Source organism: Marmota monax, unplaced genomic scaffold (assembly GCF_021218885.2).
Source record: "Marmota monax isolate L192 unplaced genomic scaffold, Marmota_monax_Labrador192_F-V1.1 WCK01_AAM20220418_F8-fsc00158, whole genome shotgun sequence".
Taxonomy (NCBI): Eukaryota; Metazoa; Chordata; class Mammalia; order Rodentia; family Sciuridae; genus Marmota; species Marmota monax.
The window spans coordinates 2,568,387-2,586,104 of record NW_026694092.1 but is presented as its reverse complement, the minus strand read 5'-3'; the positions used below and the strand labels follow the sequence as shown (position 1 = coordinate 2,586,104).

At 37.6% G+C, this 17,718-nt stretch overlaps 1 protein-coding gene across 1 annotated transcript; it reads left to right on the top strand.

The window, feature by feature from the left end:
• Nucleotides 1-5,865: 5,865 nt before the first annotated feature.
• Nucleotides 5,866-7,749, top strand: LOC124107120 (ferritin light chain-like). Its single transcript, XM_046465040.2, has one exon. The coding sequence runs from the start codon at nt 5,927-5,929 to the stop codon at nt 6,443-6,445; it is 519 nt and encodes a 172-aa protein (XP_046320996.1). The 5' UTR covers nt 5,866-5,926; the 3' UTR covers nt 6,446-7,749.
• Nucleotides 7,750-17,718: the final 9,969 nt, after the last annotated feature.

The following is a 17,718-nucleotide window of genomic DNA, read 5'->3' as shown; positions in this document are numbered from 1 at the left end:
TTCTATCAGTGGAAAAATGGGTGCATTTATTCTAGATTCTTCTGAAAACTAGAACCAGAATAAAAAGATCAAATGTACTGTGAGTCACAAAACTGACATATGAGGACTGGGGTTGTAGCTCAGTGGTAGAGTGCTTGCCTGGCACGTGTGAGGCCCTGGGTTCGATCCTCAGCACTACATTAAATAAATAAATAAAATAAAGGTATTGTGTCCATCTACAACTAAATATATATATATATATATTATTATTATTATTTTTTAAAGAATACTTTGTGGGCTGGGTGGTGGCTCAGTGGTAGAGCACTTACCTAGTATATGTGAGGCACTGGGTTCGATCCTCAGCACCACATAAAAATAAATAAATAAAATAAAGATATTATGTCCATCTACAGGTAAAAAATATTTAAAAAGACTGACATCTGAGATTTAAGAGGATGTAGAAGGAAAAGGGATGAAGTCAATTAATATTTATTAAGAACCTACTGTGTGTCAGAAGTTGTGCTAAATTCTTTGTATTACCTCATTTTCTTTACAGTAATCTTAAAAGGTAGATAATATACTAGTATTTTATAGCTAGAGAATAAGATTCAGAGACATTAAGTAACTCTTTCAAGGTTCCACAGCCATTAATTGGCAGAAGTCAATTTAATCTCAGATCTCCTTGGCTCCCAAGTGGCTCTTTTACCCCTATATCACACTCTATGAAAGTTGAATCAGTAGCCCTTGTAAGCTAATGTGTTCCTGTGTACCTGGGTATATTAAGGCAAAGACCAAGGACTAGATAGTTTTTTCTTGGAGATGCTTTCTTTTGTTTGTTTGGTTGATTAGTTTGGGGTTGTTTGGTTTTGCAGAACTAGGGATAGAACCCAGGAATGCTCTACCACTGAGATACACCCTCAACTTTTTAATTTTTAAATTTTGAGACAGGTCTTGCTAAGTTGCTGAGGCTGGCCTCATATTTGCAATCCTCCTGCCTCAGGCTCCCCAGAAGTTGGGATTATAGGCAAATGCCATTGTGCCCAGCAGTGATGTTCCTAGGGGGATTTGTGTAGTGTTATAGAACTGGAACACATGGTTTCTAAGAATCCTTCAACTACATGTTCAAATAAGGCCTCGCTAACTAAAACCTGCTACTCTTACATGTCTTCTAGGACATCTACCATGTTTATAATTAGAATTACTTTTTCAGCTAAGGCATTATCCTCAAAAAAGGAACTGAAGATATATCCCATGACATTTTCCTAGAAGACTAAACCCAGCAGATGTTGTTGGTACCCTACATAGTCCCCTCATCATTCACCATTCTCAAACATGCCATGCAGACTTGTTATAAGCACCCCAAATTCTCTACCTCAGGGTTTTCCTTTGATTCATTCTCACAGTGTAGGCCGGAAGTGCCAGAAAGTTAACATCCTTGGAAGCACACTCTAGCTAATGACAGATACTAACCAGAAGACAAATATTTCTGCTTTCAGAGCTATCCCAAACAAGATGACGGAAGCAGGAATGGATCCAAGTTGCCCACTGGGGTCACCTGTCCTTTATTTAATACACCCTTTATTGCTTTTCTCCAACCTTTCTGTCTCATTTCCCCAAATCCTTACTGGTACTTTCAGGGATCACCTCCAAAATGAAATAGTTGTTCTCAAGGCCCTGTCTCAGAGTCTATTTTTGAGGAAACCCATATCTGAACCTTGGCATTATTGACATTTTGGCCTGGAGAATTCTTTCTTTGGGCCACAAAATCAAACCCAGCTGAGAAGCACTGTTTGCTTGAGGTGCCTGTGGGAAGCTTGTGTGGAGGGGTAGGTCTGAGGCAGGCCTGTTGGGGTGGGCTGTGGGCTAGCTTAAGTTTAATGGAGGGCACAGGTGGGGTGAGGAGGAGGGTGTGTGTGTGTGTGTGTGTGTGTGTGTGTGTGTAGCTCTTCCTATTTCATAACTGTTCCTGCTGCCAAGCAGTTGCTTGTCCAAAATAGATAAACAGCTTAGAACTAAACTCTGTACCCCTATAGTTCCTTTCAGAAAAATGAGAAGCATGCAGAGACCATTTTGCTGTTTGTGTAACATCAGTTTTCAGGTGAATTCGGTTTGGATGACAGGCCCTTAAGCAGTCACTTCACAGCCTGTCAGTTTCTGGGTTGCTAGGATGTTTTGACTTTTAAGTACTATGTGAGCTATTAAAAAATCAATATGTGGTTCCACTATGGGGAATGCTGTCAATCAGAGTAAAGGGTCAGATAAAAGATGCAAATGTCTTCTTACCTGAAGCCTTGGGCTTGATTTGGCTGGTGTATATGCAAAAGAAACCCTTGAAGAAGATTAGATAGACTTTCAGGGATGACAAAGGAGATTGCAGATGTTTAAGATTGCACCCCAAGCCCTGTATCCCCTGTAAATAGAAGCAGTAAAGAGGAACAAATGTGGATTAATACCTATGATAAAGTATATTATTCATTAGATTCCTGGTATAAAGGTTCTGATTAAAGTTCCTCATTACCACTGAATTCTGAGACCTCCCAAGGTCAATCAGTATAGCAAGCTGGTGCTGGATACTGGACATGCCCTGCCCAAATCTACTTGGATCCCTTCCATTAGTTTGGTGTGCTCTGCACCCAGGGTCAGTGTGCTTTTCTGATAATGATTGGCACCTGTGACCTTCTTTGGCACCTTGCTCTTTGTTTAATGGAGTTGTCTTACCTATATATAGACTCTGGGAGTTTATATCACCCTAGGTAAGCCCACAGTCAATGGGAAGGAATAGGAAAGCCCAAATCCCTTGCCTCATGCTGAAATAAATTCTTGGTGTAACTTATACTCCGGACCTCACCTTAGGATTAGGAAAAAGCTGAGACTTTTCCTGAAATTGCAGCCTTACATCTTGACTTCCTTTCTTTCTCTGTCCTGCAATCCCTATGCATTTTTTTTTTGGCTCTTTGGGAGCACTTTCCCCATAAATCAGTTATACAAGAATCCTCATATCAGTATCTGCTTCTGGAGAATCAGACTGAACACATACGAATTCCAAGTTCGACATTTGAGTTGAAGGAGCGGTCAATTCTATTAGTTGCACGAAGTGTTCCAGAATCTTACCATTTCCTACGAGGTAGGAAGCCATGAGATGTTTCTTGTTGTAACTGGGAATGACCTTGGGCTATAAAACTGCCACAAAGTACCTCAGGAGATGCTGTGGAAGCATGTTTAGCCAACAGAAGGAAGAAAAGCTTGCTCATGTTTCAAGTGAGTTGGATTTTGGACATCCAAGTTGCGCCTCTCTGCTTTCCTGCTCAAAAGTCACAGAAATGATTAAGGCAAACCGGTCTATAGTGAGGAAACTTGGATCAAAAACATATTGGTATCTGCTCCTGATACTTCTTAGGGTTTCAGAGGCTCTTCACAATTTTATTGTAAAACCAATATGTCATTTCTTAGCTCCTTTTACTCATTTGACACTGTCTTCTCATGCATTATATCATTTAATCTTTGTAGTACACTCATGAGATATTAACATTCCCATTTGACAGGCAAGAAAGTTGAGGTTCAAACAAACAGGTTATGCTATCTGCCTCAGGTTGCACTCATGGTTGAATGCCAAAGCTGGGATTTAAGCCCATTTCAGTCTGATTCTGACAACAAGGTACTTAACCACCCACTAGAGTGTGACTCTGATGCTGGCCCCCTTTTCTCCAAAGTGATGAAGGAAAGATTTGTCAACATTTGCACAAAGCAGAAAACTATCTCATCTGGGAAGGTTTACACAGACATTTTTCTTTACCAAGAGAAATAAGGAAATGTATAGGAAATTGAAATATAGTAAATGAGCCTGACATGTTATGATACAGATAATATTTTATATGGTGAAGTTTTCTGTAGGCTTAGCATTTTTTTCTTACAAGGCCAATATGATGATTAATGGTTCATGCGCAAGATAGAAAATGATCATTTTCTTTGCAGCCCTTTGCAAAGTATTGCATCTTCTGTAATTTCCATCCTATTTGGCCACTTGCTAGGTTATTCTTGGGTTTGAATTTCTGTTTTTCCTCTTCCTGTTCAGTCCTAGCCCCCCTTTTTTGCAATATAACCAAGGCCAAGAAGGCTGCAGAACTACTTTTGTTTTATTCAATTCCCTCAAGGACTGAAAAATGTGGCTATTCCTGAATTCTAGCAGTTTTTGCAAACCTCAAATGCAATACGAGAACACATTTGGACAACAACCTTCCATGAAAAAAAAAATCCTGTGTTTAAAATACAGGATATGTGTTCATATTTTTGCTTAAGCAGTAAAGGGAAACTATAGGCTGCTTTTTTGAAATTTTAAGGTGTCGGTTTTCAGCAACCGAAAATAAAATCTGAAAGTAGCTGCAAAAGAATTGATTTTTACTTTCATTTAGAACTAGGTCCAAAGTTTAGAGCAAAGCTCTCTTCTCTGGGGTTCAAATCTTGTTTACCCTGAACAGAATATGATTTCCTGTTTGATAGAAAACAAATGAAAATGTTGTAATTGTGAAACAGCCCTAGGCAAATGGTACTTAAGAATATAAAATGGTAAGCATGGAATCACAAAGCTGGAAGAGACCCTATGAGAATATCTAGTCCTGCCCCTCTCTTCCAATAGGGAAAAGCTAACATCCTCCATGACCATTCTATTTTATAAATTGATGTTTTTCATCTCTCATGCTGTTTATATGATGTTTCAGTTAATGGTGGAATTTCTGGAATCACAAGACAGCAGTATCTAACAAAACACCTGGTATATATGATATTCCATAGAACTTTCTAGAAGAAATGAATTCATCACTAAATAAAAAGCAAACTGGGCTTGGTGGTGTATGCTTTTAATCCCAGAGACTCAGGAGTTTGGAGCAGTAGGATCGCAAATTCAAGGACAGCCTCAGCAATTTAGTGAATCCCTCAGCAACTTAGTGATTCCCTTTCTCAAAATAGAATAAAAAGGACTGGGAATGTGGCTCAGTGGTAGAGCACCCCTGGGTTCAATCCCAAGTACAAAAAAAGATATAAAATATGAACAGATGAATAGAAAATTTATAATGGGAGCTCTGCTATGATTAATAAAATGAAAATAAATTATGCCTAAGTTCAATGTTTCACAAATTCTATTCATGTCACATTCCTTAGTGTGTTTTGTCCTTTTGAATCAGAAAGGTGCCCATGTAATATGTATTCTAAACAGGAACACTTTTGAGAGAGAAAAGGGTTACCATTAATAATTACACCAGGACGACAGGATTGCCCTAGGCAAACTGGGATTAATGGCTAATCATTGAGACAATGAGTGACCAGAGGCAGGAGAAAAAAAAAAAAAAAAAAACACTGAAATATAGGTTCTCAATTAAGAAACAAGAGAATTTAAGTCACAAACAAAGATTCAGAGGGAATTCACTGTAATACTTTTTGACATTCTTACCTCAGCTTGGAATCATAGTTAAATATGGGTCAGATAACAAATAAGGACTCCTTTCCAATAATTATGAAAGAAGGAAGGGTTAAATTCTTATCAGAAAGTAAACTGAGGGACTGAGTCTCCTGTAATCCCACCTACCTATCAAAAATGTGGTGGTGCACACCTGTAATCCTAGCAATTTAGGAGGCTGAAGCAGGAAGGTTGCAAATTGGAGGCCAGCCTGAACAGTTAAGCGAGGGCCTGTCTCAAAACAAACAAACTAACTAACTAACTAACTAAAAACAAAAAAGGGGCTAGGGATGTAGCTCAGTGGTAGAGACTCCCTGGATTCAATCCTCAGAACGGCAGGGGAAAAAAAAAAAAAAAAAACCTTAACCCTACCCCCAACGTCACACCAGCCTCTAGCCCCACCTCTTTACTCACAGCTTCCGGTATATCTCCTCAACTTTCCCCTGCTTCCGGGACGAGCCAGCATATTTTGCGTCTGCTCCGTCTTGCCACGCAGCCATGAGCACCCAGGGCCACCAAGTTTATACCCATAAGGTGCAGGCTGCCCTCGACCGCCTGATCAGCATGCACCTGCAGGCCTCCTATACCTACCTCTCTCTGGGCTTCTATTTCGAAGGAAACCGTGTGGCTCTAGAGGGCGGTTTCTTCTTCAGGTTGGCTGAGGAAAAGCGAGAAGGTGCCCATCGCCTCCTGAGGCAAAACCAGGTGAGCGACCGCTCCCTCTGCCAGGATGGGCAGAAGCTGACCCAAGATGAGTGGCATGATTGCCTGGAAGCCATGGAAGCTGCCCTGATCCTGGAGAAGAATCTGAACGAGGCCCTTTTGGATCTGCATGCCCTGGGTTTGGCTAACACAGACCCCCAACTCTGCTTTTTCCTGGAGAGCCATTTCTTAGACCAGGAAGTGCAACTCATCAAAAAGATGGGTGAGCATCTGACCAACCTTCGCAGGCTGGCCGGCCAGGATGCTGGTCTGGGCGAGTATCTCTTCAGAAAGCTCACACTCAAGGGTAGCTAGGAGCCCCCGGGGCCCGGCGGCTTTGGAGCGGCTCCTCTGTGTTCCCCTAACATCAAGATGCGCCTGAGTTTCTAGCACCAGCCAAGAGACAGCTTCTCACCACCCAGGAGCACCCGCCCAAGCCGTGGATTAAATGGAAACAAAAAAGGTTCTTTTTGCAGAGAAGGGGTAAACTTAGGCTAAGATGAAAAAAATAAGTATTCAGAATAGCATGCAGAATTTTTGGTCTGTTTATTTCTATAACCTGTTTAATTTTAATCTGTTCTTAACCTTTCTGAGTGATTTGTGGACTTTTGGGGATCCAACAAGCCGTCTTTTCTCTGTCAAGAAGAAACACACTCACCTTATTCCTAAACATTGCATATACAGTGTTGGACGTTTTGCAGTTTCTCCAAAACCATCATGAGGACTGGAATGATTGTAAAATGTATCCCTGATTTTGCCTAGCTAAAGAGTGGACTATCTGGACTACATCATACTGGACACTCCCAAAACTGTCAAATTCACAATAACAGTGTTTTTCCTGATCTTCAACTTGGTGTGATGCCATCTGCCTATTCTGAGGAATCCAAGAAGAAGTCCTGTGAAATTCATCTTTGCATCTCCCATTGGATTGCTGTTGAGAACACTGACTATAACATCATGTGCTGGTCTGTTAATGAAGCCTCTCAAGAGAAATTTTGGTCTGGACTTACTATTAGAAATAACAGTGTTCCACTTGTATGATTAGTTTGTTTTGGTTTTATGGACACTAAATGAACTAATTAACTTGCCTTTTCTGATTACCTACTAGAAAGCTTAGGACCAAATTTGTAGTCCACCCAGAGTAAATGAATAGAACTGTATTAAGTTTTGTTTTGGTGTGTGTATATGCTTCTTTCCTGATCTGTTATTAGATTCTTGGTGTATGTTATGGATCCTCTTAAACCACTTTAAACTCTTTTACATGGTTGTGTATAAATAGATAGCCAAATAAACTTTAAAATGTAGATTAAGAATGGTTCTGAAGTTTATTTTGGAGAAAAGGGAAGATAACTATAAGGAAGTGCTAAGAGAGCCAAAGTGATTAGCCTGGAGGTGGGTCAGGTGGAGGTTAAATTCCAGAAGACAGAAAAGCAGCAAATGTAACATTTTATTTAAAATATATTTCATCTTTCTCCTGAGTTATCTTCTCCTAACTTAATACATTTGGGTCCCACAGATAGCAGTATAATAAGTGTGTATTGTTTTCCTTGCACATTGAAAGGCTGGAGTTGTAGCTTTTTCTCAAATCACACAAGTGGAAAAAAAGTAATTTTCCTACAGTTTCTTTCCCTCCTGAAGTGGAAGAGCAAACATGCTATCATTTCTTTTATTCTGGAAGGGTCAGAGATATAGGGAAAATATTTTGCAGAGATTGGGACAACTGTTTTGCTTAGTAAGGAGAAAAAAATCTTTCTCTTCCTGTTTTCATGCAAGGTCATTTGATAATAAAAAAAAGAATATAATGGCAACCTGATTCCTAGCGAAAAGAGTTTTTTTTTTTGTCCATTTGCTAATAGTTGGCAATTGTCTTCAGATTTGATGTCAAAACTAATTTCTATACTTATATATTTACATAAAATATTTAAATTGGAGATTATTTTCAAATTTACATTCAAATATAAACACATAAATATTAATGATAAAAAACTGCCTAACACTGAGATCAATTGAGAGGCTGTCATTTGAGGTGCACTGTTTGGGAAGAAGTATGAAAAAATTGTTTCCAAATAATAACAGTATTTGTCAGATCATTAAAGCCTTCCAAACAGACTGACATGTTCTTTGGTCATCAAGCAATGCTTGAAAAACATCAATTTGGGGAGAAGAGAAATGATTCAAAGACGTGATAATATATTAGTTTGACTTTTGGAAATGACTTAAAGTTCCTTTTGATATGGTGGTGTATGCCTGTAATCTCAATGACTGAGGAGGCTGAAATAAATGGATTAAAAGTTTGAGGCCAGCCTCAGCAATTTGGCAAGACTCAGCAATGTAGCAGGACCTTGTCTCAAAATAAAAAAAGAAAATTAGATGTAGCTCAGTGGTAAAGCACCCCTGGGTTCAATCTGCAGTACCAAAAAAAAAAAAAAAAAAGACTTACGGTTCTTGGCAAATTTCTTTGTATAAAAATGGGGATTTCGTTTTTTATGTGGTGCTAAGGATTGAACCTAAACAATTTAGTGAGACCCTGTCTCTAAGTAAAATATAAAAATGGCTACAGATGTGGCCCAGTGGTTAGGCAGCTGTGGGTTCAGACTCTGGTACAAAAAAAGGGGGATTTTGGGACATTATATTTCTAAAGATTAATTTGGAAACAAATCCCAGAATGTTTTCCTATATGGAGAAACATGGTATGTGTACTTGCACAGAGAATTATAAAATGATTTTTGTAGGCTTTGGATAAATTTCTTATACCACCCTTTATTGATCTCCTTGGTCTGCCATGTCTAATTTGCCTTTTAAATTGAATTTTCTATTACTTTCCCATTGTTGAAATTTTGAGGGTGTCAATTGCTCATCTTTTCATCCAAGTTCAGAACAGACAAGAAGCCAGAGGAAAATCAAGATAGCTTTGCTCATAGTTAAGCTAAATTGGAGAATGTGGTATGGCTTTCCACTGCCACACCCTGAGTTAAACTAAACTACCTAGTTCCAAGAAGTGAAGCTGGGATAGAAAGAGCAGTAACTAGGCTGGTATGGCCAGGGGTAGGTTCAGTCTTTTCAGTTAACCCCATGGAGACCCAAGGAAACACTGGTGGCCCAAAGGATGTGGGGAGGGTGTAGCAGGTCCAATCGCTTTGTCCCTGCAGTGATCCTGTGCCCTGGCCAATCAATATCAGGCTGTCAGAATTCTCCACATTGACCTCTCTATCCACCTCTGAGGGTTTAGTTCAAACCTGCCTTCTGTGAAATTTTCTCTGGCCAACCCAGTCATCTGGAATGTATTCATCTCTTAGTTGTCTTATGGCAACTATTAGACTGTAGGCAAATTGAAAGCTGGAATATCAATGGCACACTGGTTGAGTGATGGGCTCTGGGCCAGACTACCTGTGTTGAAATACTGCCTCCACTTTTAACTGATCTTGGCCAATTTCTTCACTTTTCCCAGTTCCAGCTTCTTCATCTGAAAAACAGGATATGATCATAATAATGATCCAACTAATGATCATAATGCTATCCAACTCATATAATATACTGAATATTAAATGAGACAAGCTATGTAGAGCTCCTAAGGAATGGCCCAGCACATTCTAAATGCACAAAAAATATTATTTTAATCAACTGACTTTGCATTTGAGCTATGCTAGTAACATCTCTAAATAAGCTTGCTTCTCAGTTTCAGGGAAATAGAAACTTTAGATTCTATTTTCCCCCTTAATAATCCCTTCCTCTCTCTAAATAGACCCTATGTGTGGAAGTAAAATATAGGAATTTGCTCATTTTCTTGGATGTGATCTTCAGTGAGTAGAAGCAGATGAAGGAGGACCACTCTCTCTTCTACCATATAAATTGAGCCACATTATTTAGGACCTAGGATTAATTGTTTTAATTACCACACCACTAAAAGCAGGCAAGACAGCATTTTAATCTCTCTCTCCGGAAGAACAAGCTGTACAAAGGGGTCATTTCCAAGCTGAAATGAATTAAGTGCTGGGTGCTAACCTTTACAAAGTTGCCACTTCTTGGAAGTCTTCTCCACCCATTCTTTTCTCCCACACTTCCTTCTCCTTCCACTTTGTGATAGCCTTGGATAATCCATGTCAGCATGAGGGAGCAGGAACTGAATAGGCAGTCAAAACTCCAAACCTCACTAAAGCCTTGACCTCCTTTGCACTAGGGCTTGGTTAAAGCTCTTGCTTTGAGGATTCTATGTGGTTGACTTTCCTTAGAGATTGGATTGCAAATGTACTTATTTAGAAGAGGAGACAAATAAAAGAAATAAAGACAAAAGAATAAAATACAAAAAATAGAGGAGAAAAATGGCCTTACCACCTTCTTGTCATTATTTATCCCTGTCAGTCATTTATTCACCTTGATAGGTGATTTATGCATCACCATCATAATAAAGCAGACACTAGTCCATGGGTGAATGGAGACATACATCAGGAATTAACATAAGGTTTCAGTTAAGTCTAAACTCCCCAAGAAGCAGACATGCTCAAGGATTTTATCAATCCTTATAACTAAATTAGGGATCATAGGAAGAAGCAAAGAAAAATTAATGTAGTTTTGGTCTGGAATGTCCCCCCAAATCTCATATGTTAAAGGCTTTTTCACCAGCTGGGGTACTGTTAGAAGGTGGTGAAAACCTTAGGAGGAGTGGCTTCATTGAAGAAAGCAGGTCATTGGAGGCATGTCCTTGAGGGTATATTTTGTCCCTAACCCTTCTCCCTCTCTCTCTGCTTCCTGGTAGCCATGAGGCAAGCAACTTTGCTCTACTGTGTGCTCTCCACCATGATGTTGAGACTTCCATCAGGCCCAAATGATGGGGCCAAGTAACCATGGACTGAAGACTTTGAAACCATAAGCCAAAGTAAACTTTTCCTCCTCAATTTGATTTATCTCAGGTATTTTGTCATAGCAATAGAAAACTGACTAATACAACCTAAATTTTGCAAGAAAACCTCACCCCCCTACAGCTATATACAATGTCTGGTCAAAGTTAAGGGAGCCCTGGGCAGAGGCAGGTATTCTGGGGTTTAAAAAATCAACCACTTATTCTTGTCATAAATTCATACAGTGAATCTCACCATGAGAAAACATCACATAGATCTACCTTGAAGGGAATTCTATAAAATTACTAGCTTATAATCATCAAAACTGTCAGGATCAAGAAAGAAAGAAAAAGACTGAGGAACTGTCCCAGGTTAAAGAAGAATACAAAGTATGACAATTAAATGAGTGAGCCTGGATTGAATCAGTTTTGGCAAAAAAAACTATTAAGAAAATTGAGACATTTTGCATACAGACTATACATTATGTAATGATGTTATATCAATGGTAAATATTCTGATTTGGATAATTGCATGGTTGTTAAGTAGAATAATGTCCTTGCTTTTAGAAAACACACACTAAAGTGTTTAGGAGTAGTTAACTAGGCAAAATATTTCCAAATTACAAATGGTTAAGAAAAACAAAGAAAAAAATTGGTGAATCTGGGTGAACAGAAGTTCTTGTAGTATTTATTGCAACTTTTCTGTAAGTTCAAAATTATATCTAAGTAAACTTATTTATAATTATATATTTTAATTTATAAAATTATAAGTTATTTATAAAAATTATTGTATCTAAATAAAAGTTGTCACTAAAAAGTGAATCTTAGATCATTTAGATTTGATTGGTTCCAACCACTCATGGTTATACTTCCTCTGTATGTGGCACCTGCGATGTCACTTCTCATTGCAGGAGGTGAAGAGTCCGTCAAAAGAGGTGCAAGGGTTTGGTTATTTATTTATTGCTTTTTTGTTAAGTTAGTAATTATTTGGGCTGGAAATGTAGCTTAGTGTTAGAGCACTTGCCTAGCATGCATGAAGCCCTGAGTTCAAACCCCAGCACACACACACACACACACACACACACAAGCTTAAGTCTCCTGCTGGACTATGAACAGGATTTGCTTTATTCATCTTTGTATCTCCTGCATGTATCACAGTACCTAACAAACAAAGTGTTCCAAAATAATTTATTGAACAAATATTGCAAAGATTTCTGAGTAAATATTTGGACTTAGATTTCCCATCATAGGGCTTCATAAACATTTTAGCTACCAGAAAATTTCATTTTTTTCTTTTCCTTGTGAATATAAATTATATGCTTTCAGATTTGCTACATGACTCTCATCTACACAAAAGATGTCAACAATTTTTAAAAAGAGAAAGTAGCCAGGACAGGGAGGCAAGGAAAAGGAAATCCTATTATTTTATTACCTCACAAGTGATATTGGTACTGGACTAAGTATTTTAATTTTTCAGGCCTTCTGGTTTATATCTTCAAAGGAGGATTTGTGCTAGTTGCTTTTCTGGTGAAAAAAAAATAGATTTCTTTCAGCCATTTTGTGCTTTGGGGACTATGCAGAGCTTCAAGATTTAAGACTCTTGTCAGCCTGAAAGGTCACAGAACAGGATGGAAGATCCAGTTGGCTTTTTGTTTTTATTCACTTCTTCTATTCAGCTCTCATCCCACATTTGTGAGAGCTATCAGCTCCTGCACATATAATCTTATTCTTTTCAGTCTTTCTCTCATCATGTCAAAAAAGGCATTCCTCTGTTCATAATTTATCTGACATCCAAAAGTGAACCTTAATATTATTACAAACAGGTCAAATGATCACAGCCAGGTTATTTGATTCTGTGGGACAGAAACAATCTTACAGAACACCAAACTCAGTTAAAGTCACTATGAGATCACTATATAATGAAGCAAAGCAAAAAAAAAAGTCAATTTATAAGTTTGTCTAAGCATAGACAAACTAAAAGACCACATGCCTTTCACAAAATACCCAATCTTAGGATTACCTCCTCTTTCTGACAGCATCCAATTTACAGAAAAAATCCATGCTTTCTTGGTCCCTTCACCAAATCATTCATAGATAGCCCAGATCTTATTATAGTTTTGTTATGGGGAGCCACTCCAGAAAGCACTCTAAGTCCAAACTTCAAATCAAAAGAGAGCTTTATTTACCTGGCCAGGGACTGTCACTCACCTGTAGAGACTCTATGGGAAGACAGCAGCTTTCTGGTCCATCCAAGGAGAATATAAGCACAAAAACTACAACTCAGTGACTTGCTTATGGTCATGTAAGCTAGCCAATCACAGAAATTAAAACATTAATAATAAGTGGGACCTATGGGCTCTAAGTAGGACAGGGATTTTCCAGTCAGCAAGCAAGCAATAAACAGAAGCAAAAAAAAGCATTAGCTTTGCAGTTCACTTGACCACAGTCCTGGGTTCAAGCAGGTGCTAGACAGTCGTATCTTGAATTTGGGTAGGGGTTGGCAGGGCGAGAACTTACTTCAAAGTCATGTAGACCCACAAGGGCATTCACACTAGGATGTAGCTCACCATGACCACTGCTGAATCCTGAGTAGGGTACAATTTGTGGGGTACAAAGTACAGAAAAACAATTTTTTTATAAGAAAACAGCTTTATTTTCTATTTCCTAGAAATGGGTCATGCAGTTCTCTCTTCACAGGGACATAAACAAAGAAACTAAGATGGAGTTTCTATAGTCAGATCTTTTTACTCAAATGACTACAATGACCCTATTCCCATAATCCCAGCAAGGCAGGATTTGTTGCTAGTGACTAATGAGTCTCTACCAGAGCAATTGCTTTACACACTCAGTACTAGTAATTTATTTGATGCCTACTTAAAACTACAGTTATCTTATAGCTTACATACACATTTTCATCTGTCATTTACTAATATCTATTCTATCTTGCCTTATGCCTATAACCTATATCTATGACTTATTGATTATATTGATCAGTTCACACCATAACAGTTTCTTTCAAACATACTTTTATTTAGACACCCTATAGTCCCCCCAAAATGTATGTCACTCTAATTGAGATAAGAACTCAACTTGTTTAACCAAATAGCCATGTTCCTGGCCATCTTTGGCTGAAGGACATTGACACAGAATTCTCAAGAATCTTCACCATGACCCAAATTCAATATAAAAATACTTGAAAGTTATTTTAGGGATATCTAAAATAGGCATTTCTAGCTCCTTGTTTTATCTAATAAGAAAAATATTTATTGGTCACATTAATTTATCATTTAAAAATACTTTTGCATATTTACTCTATATCAAGCACTCAGCTGGGTGAGTGTTTGATATCTAAGACACAGTTCACTTTCTCAATGAGCTCCAGTCTGGAAGGCAAGATTAATACATAAAAATAAAATTTATGGGCTGAGTGTAGCTCAGCGATAGAAGATGTGCCTGGCATGCACAAGGCCTGGGTTCCATCTCTAGCATGGCAAAAAATAAAAAATAAACTTCAGTATGTTAGGATAAATTGTATGGCAGATGTAAGGAGCAGGTAGTGGTTTGAAAAAGAGGACATGACTATTTAGGTGGTACTTGGAAAATTTTATGAAAGAAAAGTTACTTAGCTGATCTTAAAAGATGATTAATGTTGACCCATTGCACAAGGGGGTATGAGATATTCTAGGTAGAGAGGAGTCAATTGAGGAAGACATCAAGGAACAGCCAGAATGCTTAGGTTGAGAAAGTACACTTGGAAGAGAAGTCTGAAAAGAAAGGCACTGGCCCCCCAGTCACAGTGGGCTTAATGGACTTTGTCTTGCAGTAGCAAAGAACTCACCAGAATTTATTGGGGAGGGCAAGCAATACAAGTACAATCTGTGGCCCAGATTCTACTACAACAGTTTACATTCCCATTGGTGAGATAAAACTCACACACAAGAAACAACCAGAGAACGACATAGCAATATAGAATTATAGCTTTCATATTCTCTTGGTCTACTACAGAAATTGCTTGTAAATAATTCCCATACAATTCTTTGCCAGAGGTCACTCTCTGACCACAGGAGCATGTTTGCTCGGAAAGCAGGGCAGGTCAGAAGTGCCAAGTTTGACCTCTACCCCTTCCCTCATAGAGACAACCTTGAACCAATGAAGCATGGAAATGAGTGGATAAATATTTCAGCATCCTCAGCTCTCAGCAAGACAATTCCGAAGCACATTTTACACAGTTATCTTTAAGGACGTTCAGTGAGATTCAGCCCCCAGTGATAACCTTTCATTTATACACACTTAATGTTACTTCTCTCCTTTGTCAGAATCCTATTACACTGAGGATAAGCAAATAGAAACAAAAGTAGCTAATTGGGATCAGAGTATCCAATATACTGAGATCATGCTCCTTCCTCCAACAAACTACTGGCTCTTAACTCCTTGCTCAAGGTCTTCTTTTTCATAACCCCAAACTAAGACAAGCATGAAGTAATAAATTATGGGGCATGTCTCTATCAGTTCAAAGAAGTTCTGTAAGAAACTGTTATATTCTCCCTTTGTTTTCCAACCAGCATGTCTCACCCCTCTGCTCCCACAAGCTTTGCCCGATTTATTGCTCATTACCATGCCCTAGATAAGTTACACTTTACCTTTAGAATTTCCATGGCCCCAGAGGAGACTCAGTTAGGAAAGCCCCTTCTCATATGCAAAGTTTCTCTTAATCCAGTCTCAGCCAGATGAGTGAGATGGCTGTCTCTTAACTTTCAAATAAAATGGTCACATTTTGGGAGCATTAAAATCATTGCCAGTCACATAAATTCCTAAATATAAATACAGCAGAGCTTGGTAAACACATTTTTCCAACCAGTAGTCATTTGGAGTTCTCTGAATAATGACAACCATATAATGAATATAAGCATCCAGGTCGTGGACCCACTGAGACTGGAGAAGAACAGTTGAGCCTATTTCTCTAAAGCAAATATTAATGAGCCGGATATCTATTCTTGAGTCAGCTCACATTCCAATTATTATTAGCTGCTTACATCAGTAAACTTGTATTTAGCATGGCACCTGTTGCAAGAAGGATCATGTTTCTGTATGCCTGTAATAACAATTTAAATCTTTAGGATCAGCCAGAATTTGACATTGAATCTATTCTTATTATAATATTGATTTTAAGTCTTTTTTACCATGGTAAGATAGAGTGAAAAGTAAAAACAACAACAAAAAACATGTTGGGATGTGATACCTTTTTAATGATTGCCCAAATCTAGTAAGAATTTTTCAGAGTATGTATCTTAAAATACAATTTAGTAAGTTAGCAGGTTAAAAAAAATCAACATATAAATATCTATCATGGGTGTGGTTGTTAAGCAGTAGTTAGTAATGAGCAGTAGAATACATAGCAAGGTCACAGATAAACTTTAAGTTACTCTAAGTTTTCTTTAAATTAGTGCCAAGGCAGATGAGTAAATAACTTGGAGGATAACCTGTAGAAAAACATTAGTACAAAACCTTGAGAATAAGCAAATAGAAACAACAGGAGCTAATTTGGAGACTAAGTGGGGAAAATGTATCAAGAAAGAAGAATTAATGAGGCTAATTCTTGACAAGTCCACTAAAGTCAGGGTAAAGCTAGGAGTTATGGCCATAAGTGCCTCCATATATCTTGGAAGGGAGATTTCTTTAGTAACAAAAGCACACTAAGTAAATTCTGACGGGCCACTGACCCCAGTACCCACATTAACATAGGATTTACTTGTGGGTGAGGCTTCCCTGAATAGGATGGACACCATGACAGTTCTGGAAAGAACCAACTATGGTTCAAAACTCCACCGCCCAATATAAAGGAGGAATTGAACACCTGATTGGCAAAGAGTCCAGAAGATAGTCCCCAGCTCTCAAGGCAAACATCAAACAGTAATACATTTGGAAGCAGCATTGTTTCTTTTGGTATTCTCTCCTTGGAGAGGACCCACTGTATTTCTTCAGAGTGCTCTTTGCTTGAGCCTCAATTTACTTTCACTTAAAATAAAGTTCTCTTGCACAGATTTTGGTGTCTGACTTTAAATTTTCTTTCATCAGACACAAGAACCCAGATTTGGAGCTTCAGCTCCCTCGTGACATAGTGGCTTAATGGATATATGTATATGTATATGTATATATATATATATATATATATATATATATATATACATATACACATATAGAGATATACATCTACATATATGTATATATACCTATATATACATTTTATACATATATGTATATATATGCATATATATGATACATGCACATTATATACATATATATATGTATATATATATTTTATATATATATACATATATATATTTATATATATATTTATATATATAATAATATATATATATTTTTAATATATATATTAATAATATATATATATATATATATTTTAAGTGTACACTTAAAATCTGAATGTTATTTATATAAATTATATCTTAAGAAAGCTGATTAAAATTAATAAACTTCATATATGTAAGTAATAAAAAATTAGAAAATTTAATGAAAGGGAAGACCCTTATTTAAAACAGTAAGGTATGAACTAAAATAAATAAAATACAATACCTAGGTGAAAACTTAGTTTTTAAATGTCCAAAACCTATATGAAAAAGTACTGAAACACTTCTGAAATACACAAAAATACACATGAACAAATAAAAGGTCATACCATTGTCAATAAACAAAACTGCAATAATTAAAAAATATTAATTGGCTTTATTTTCTA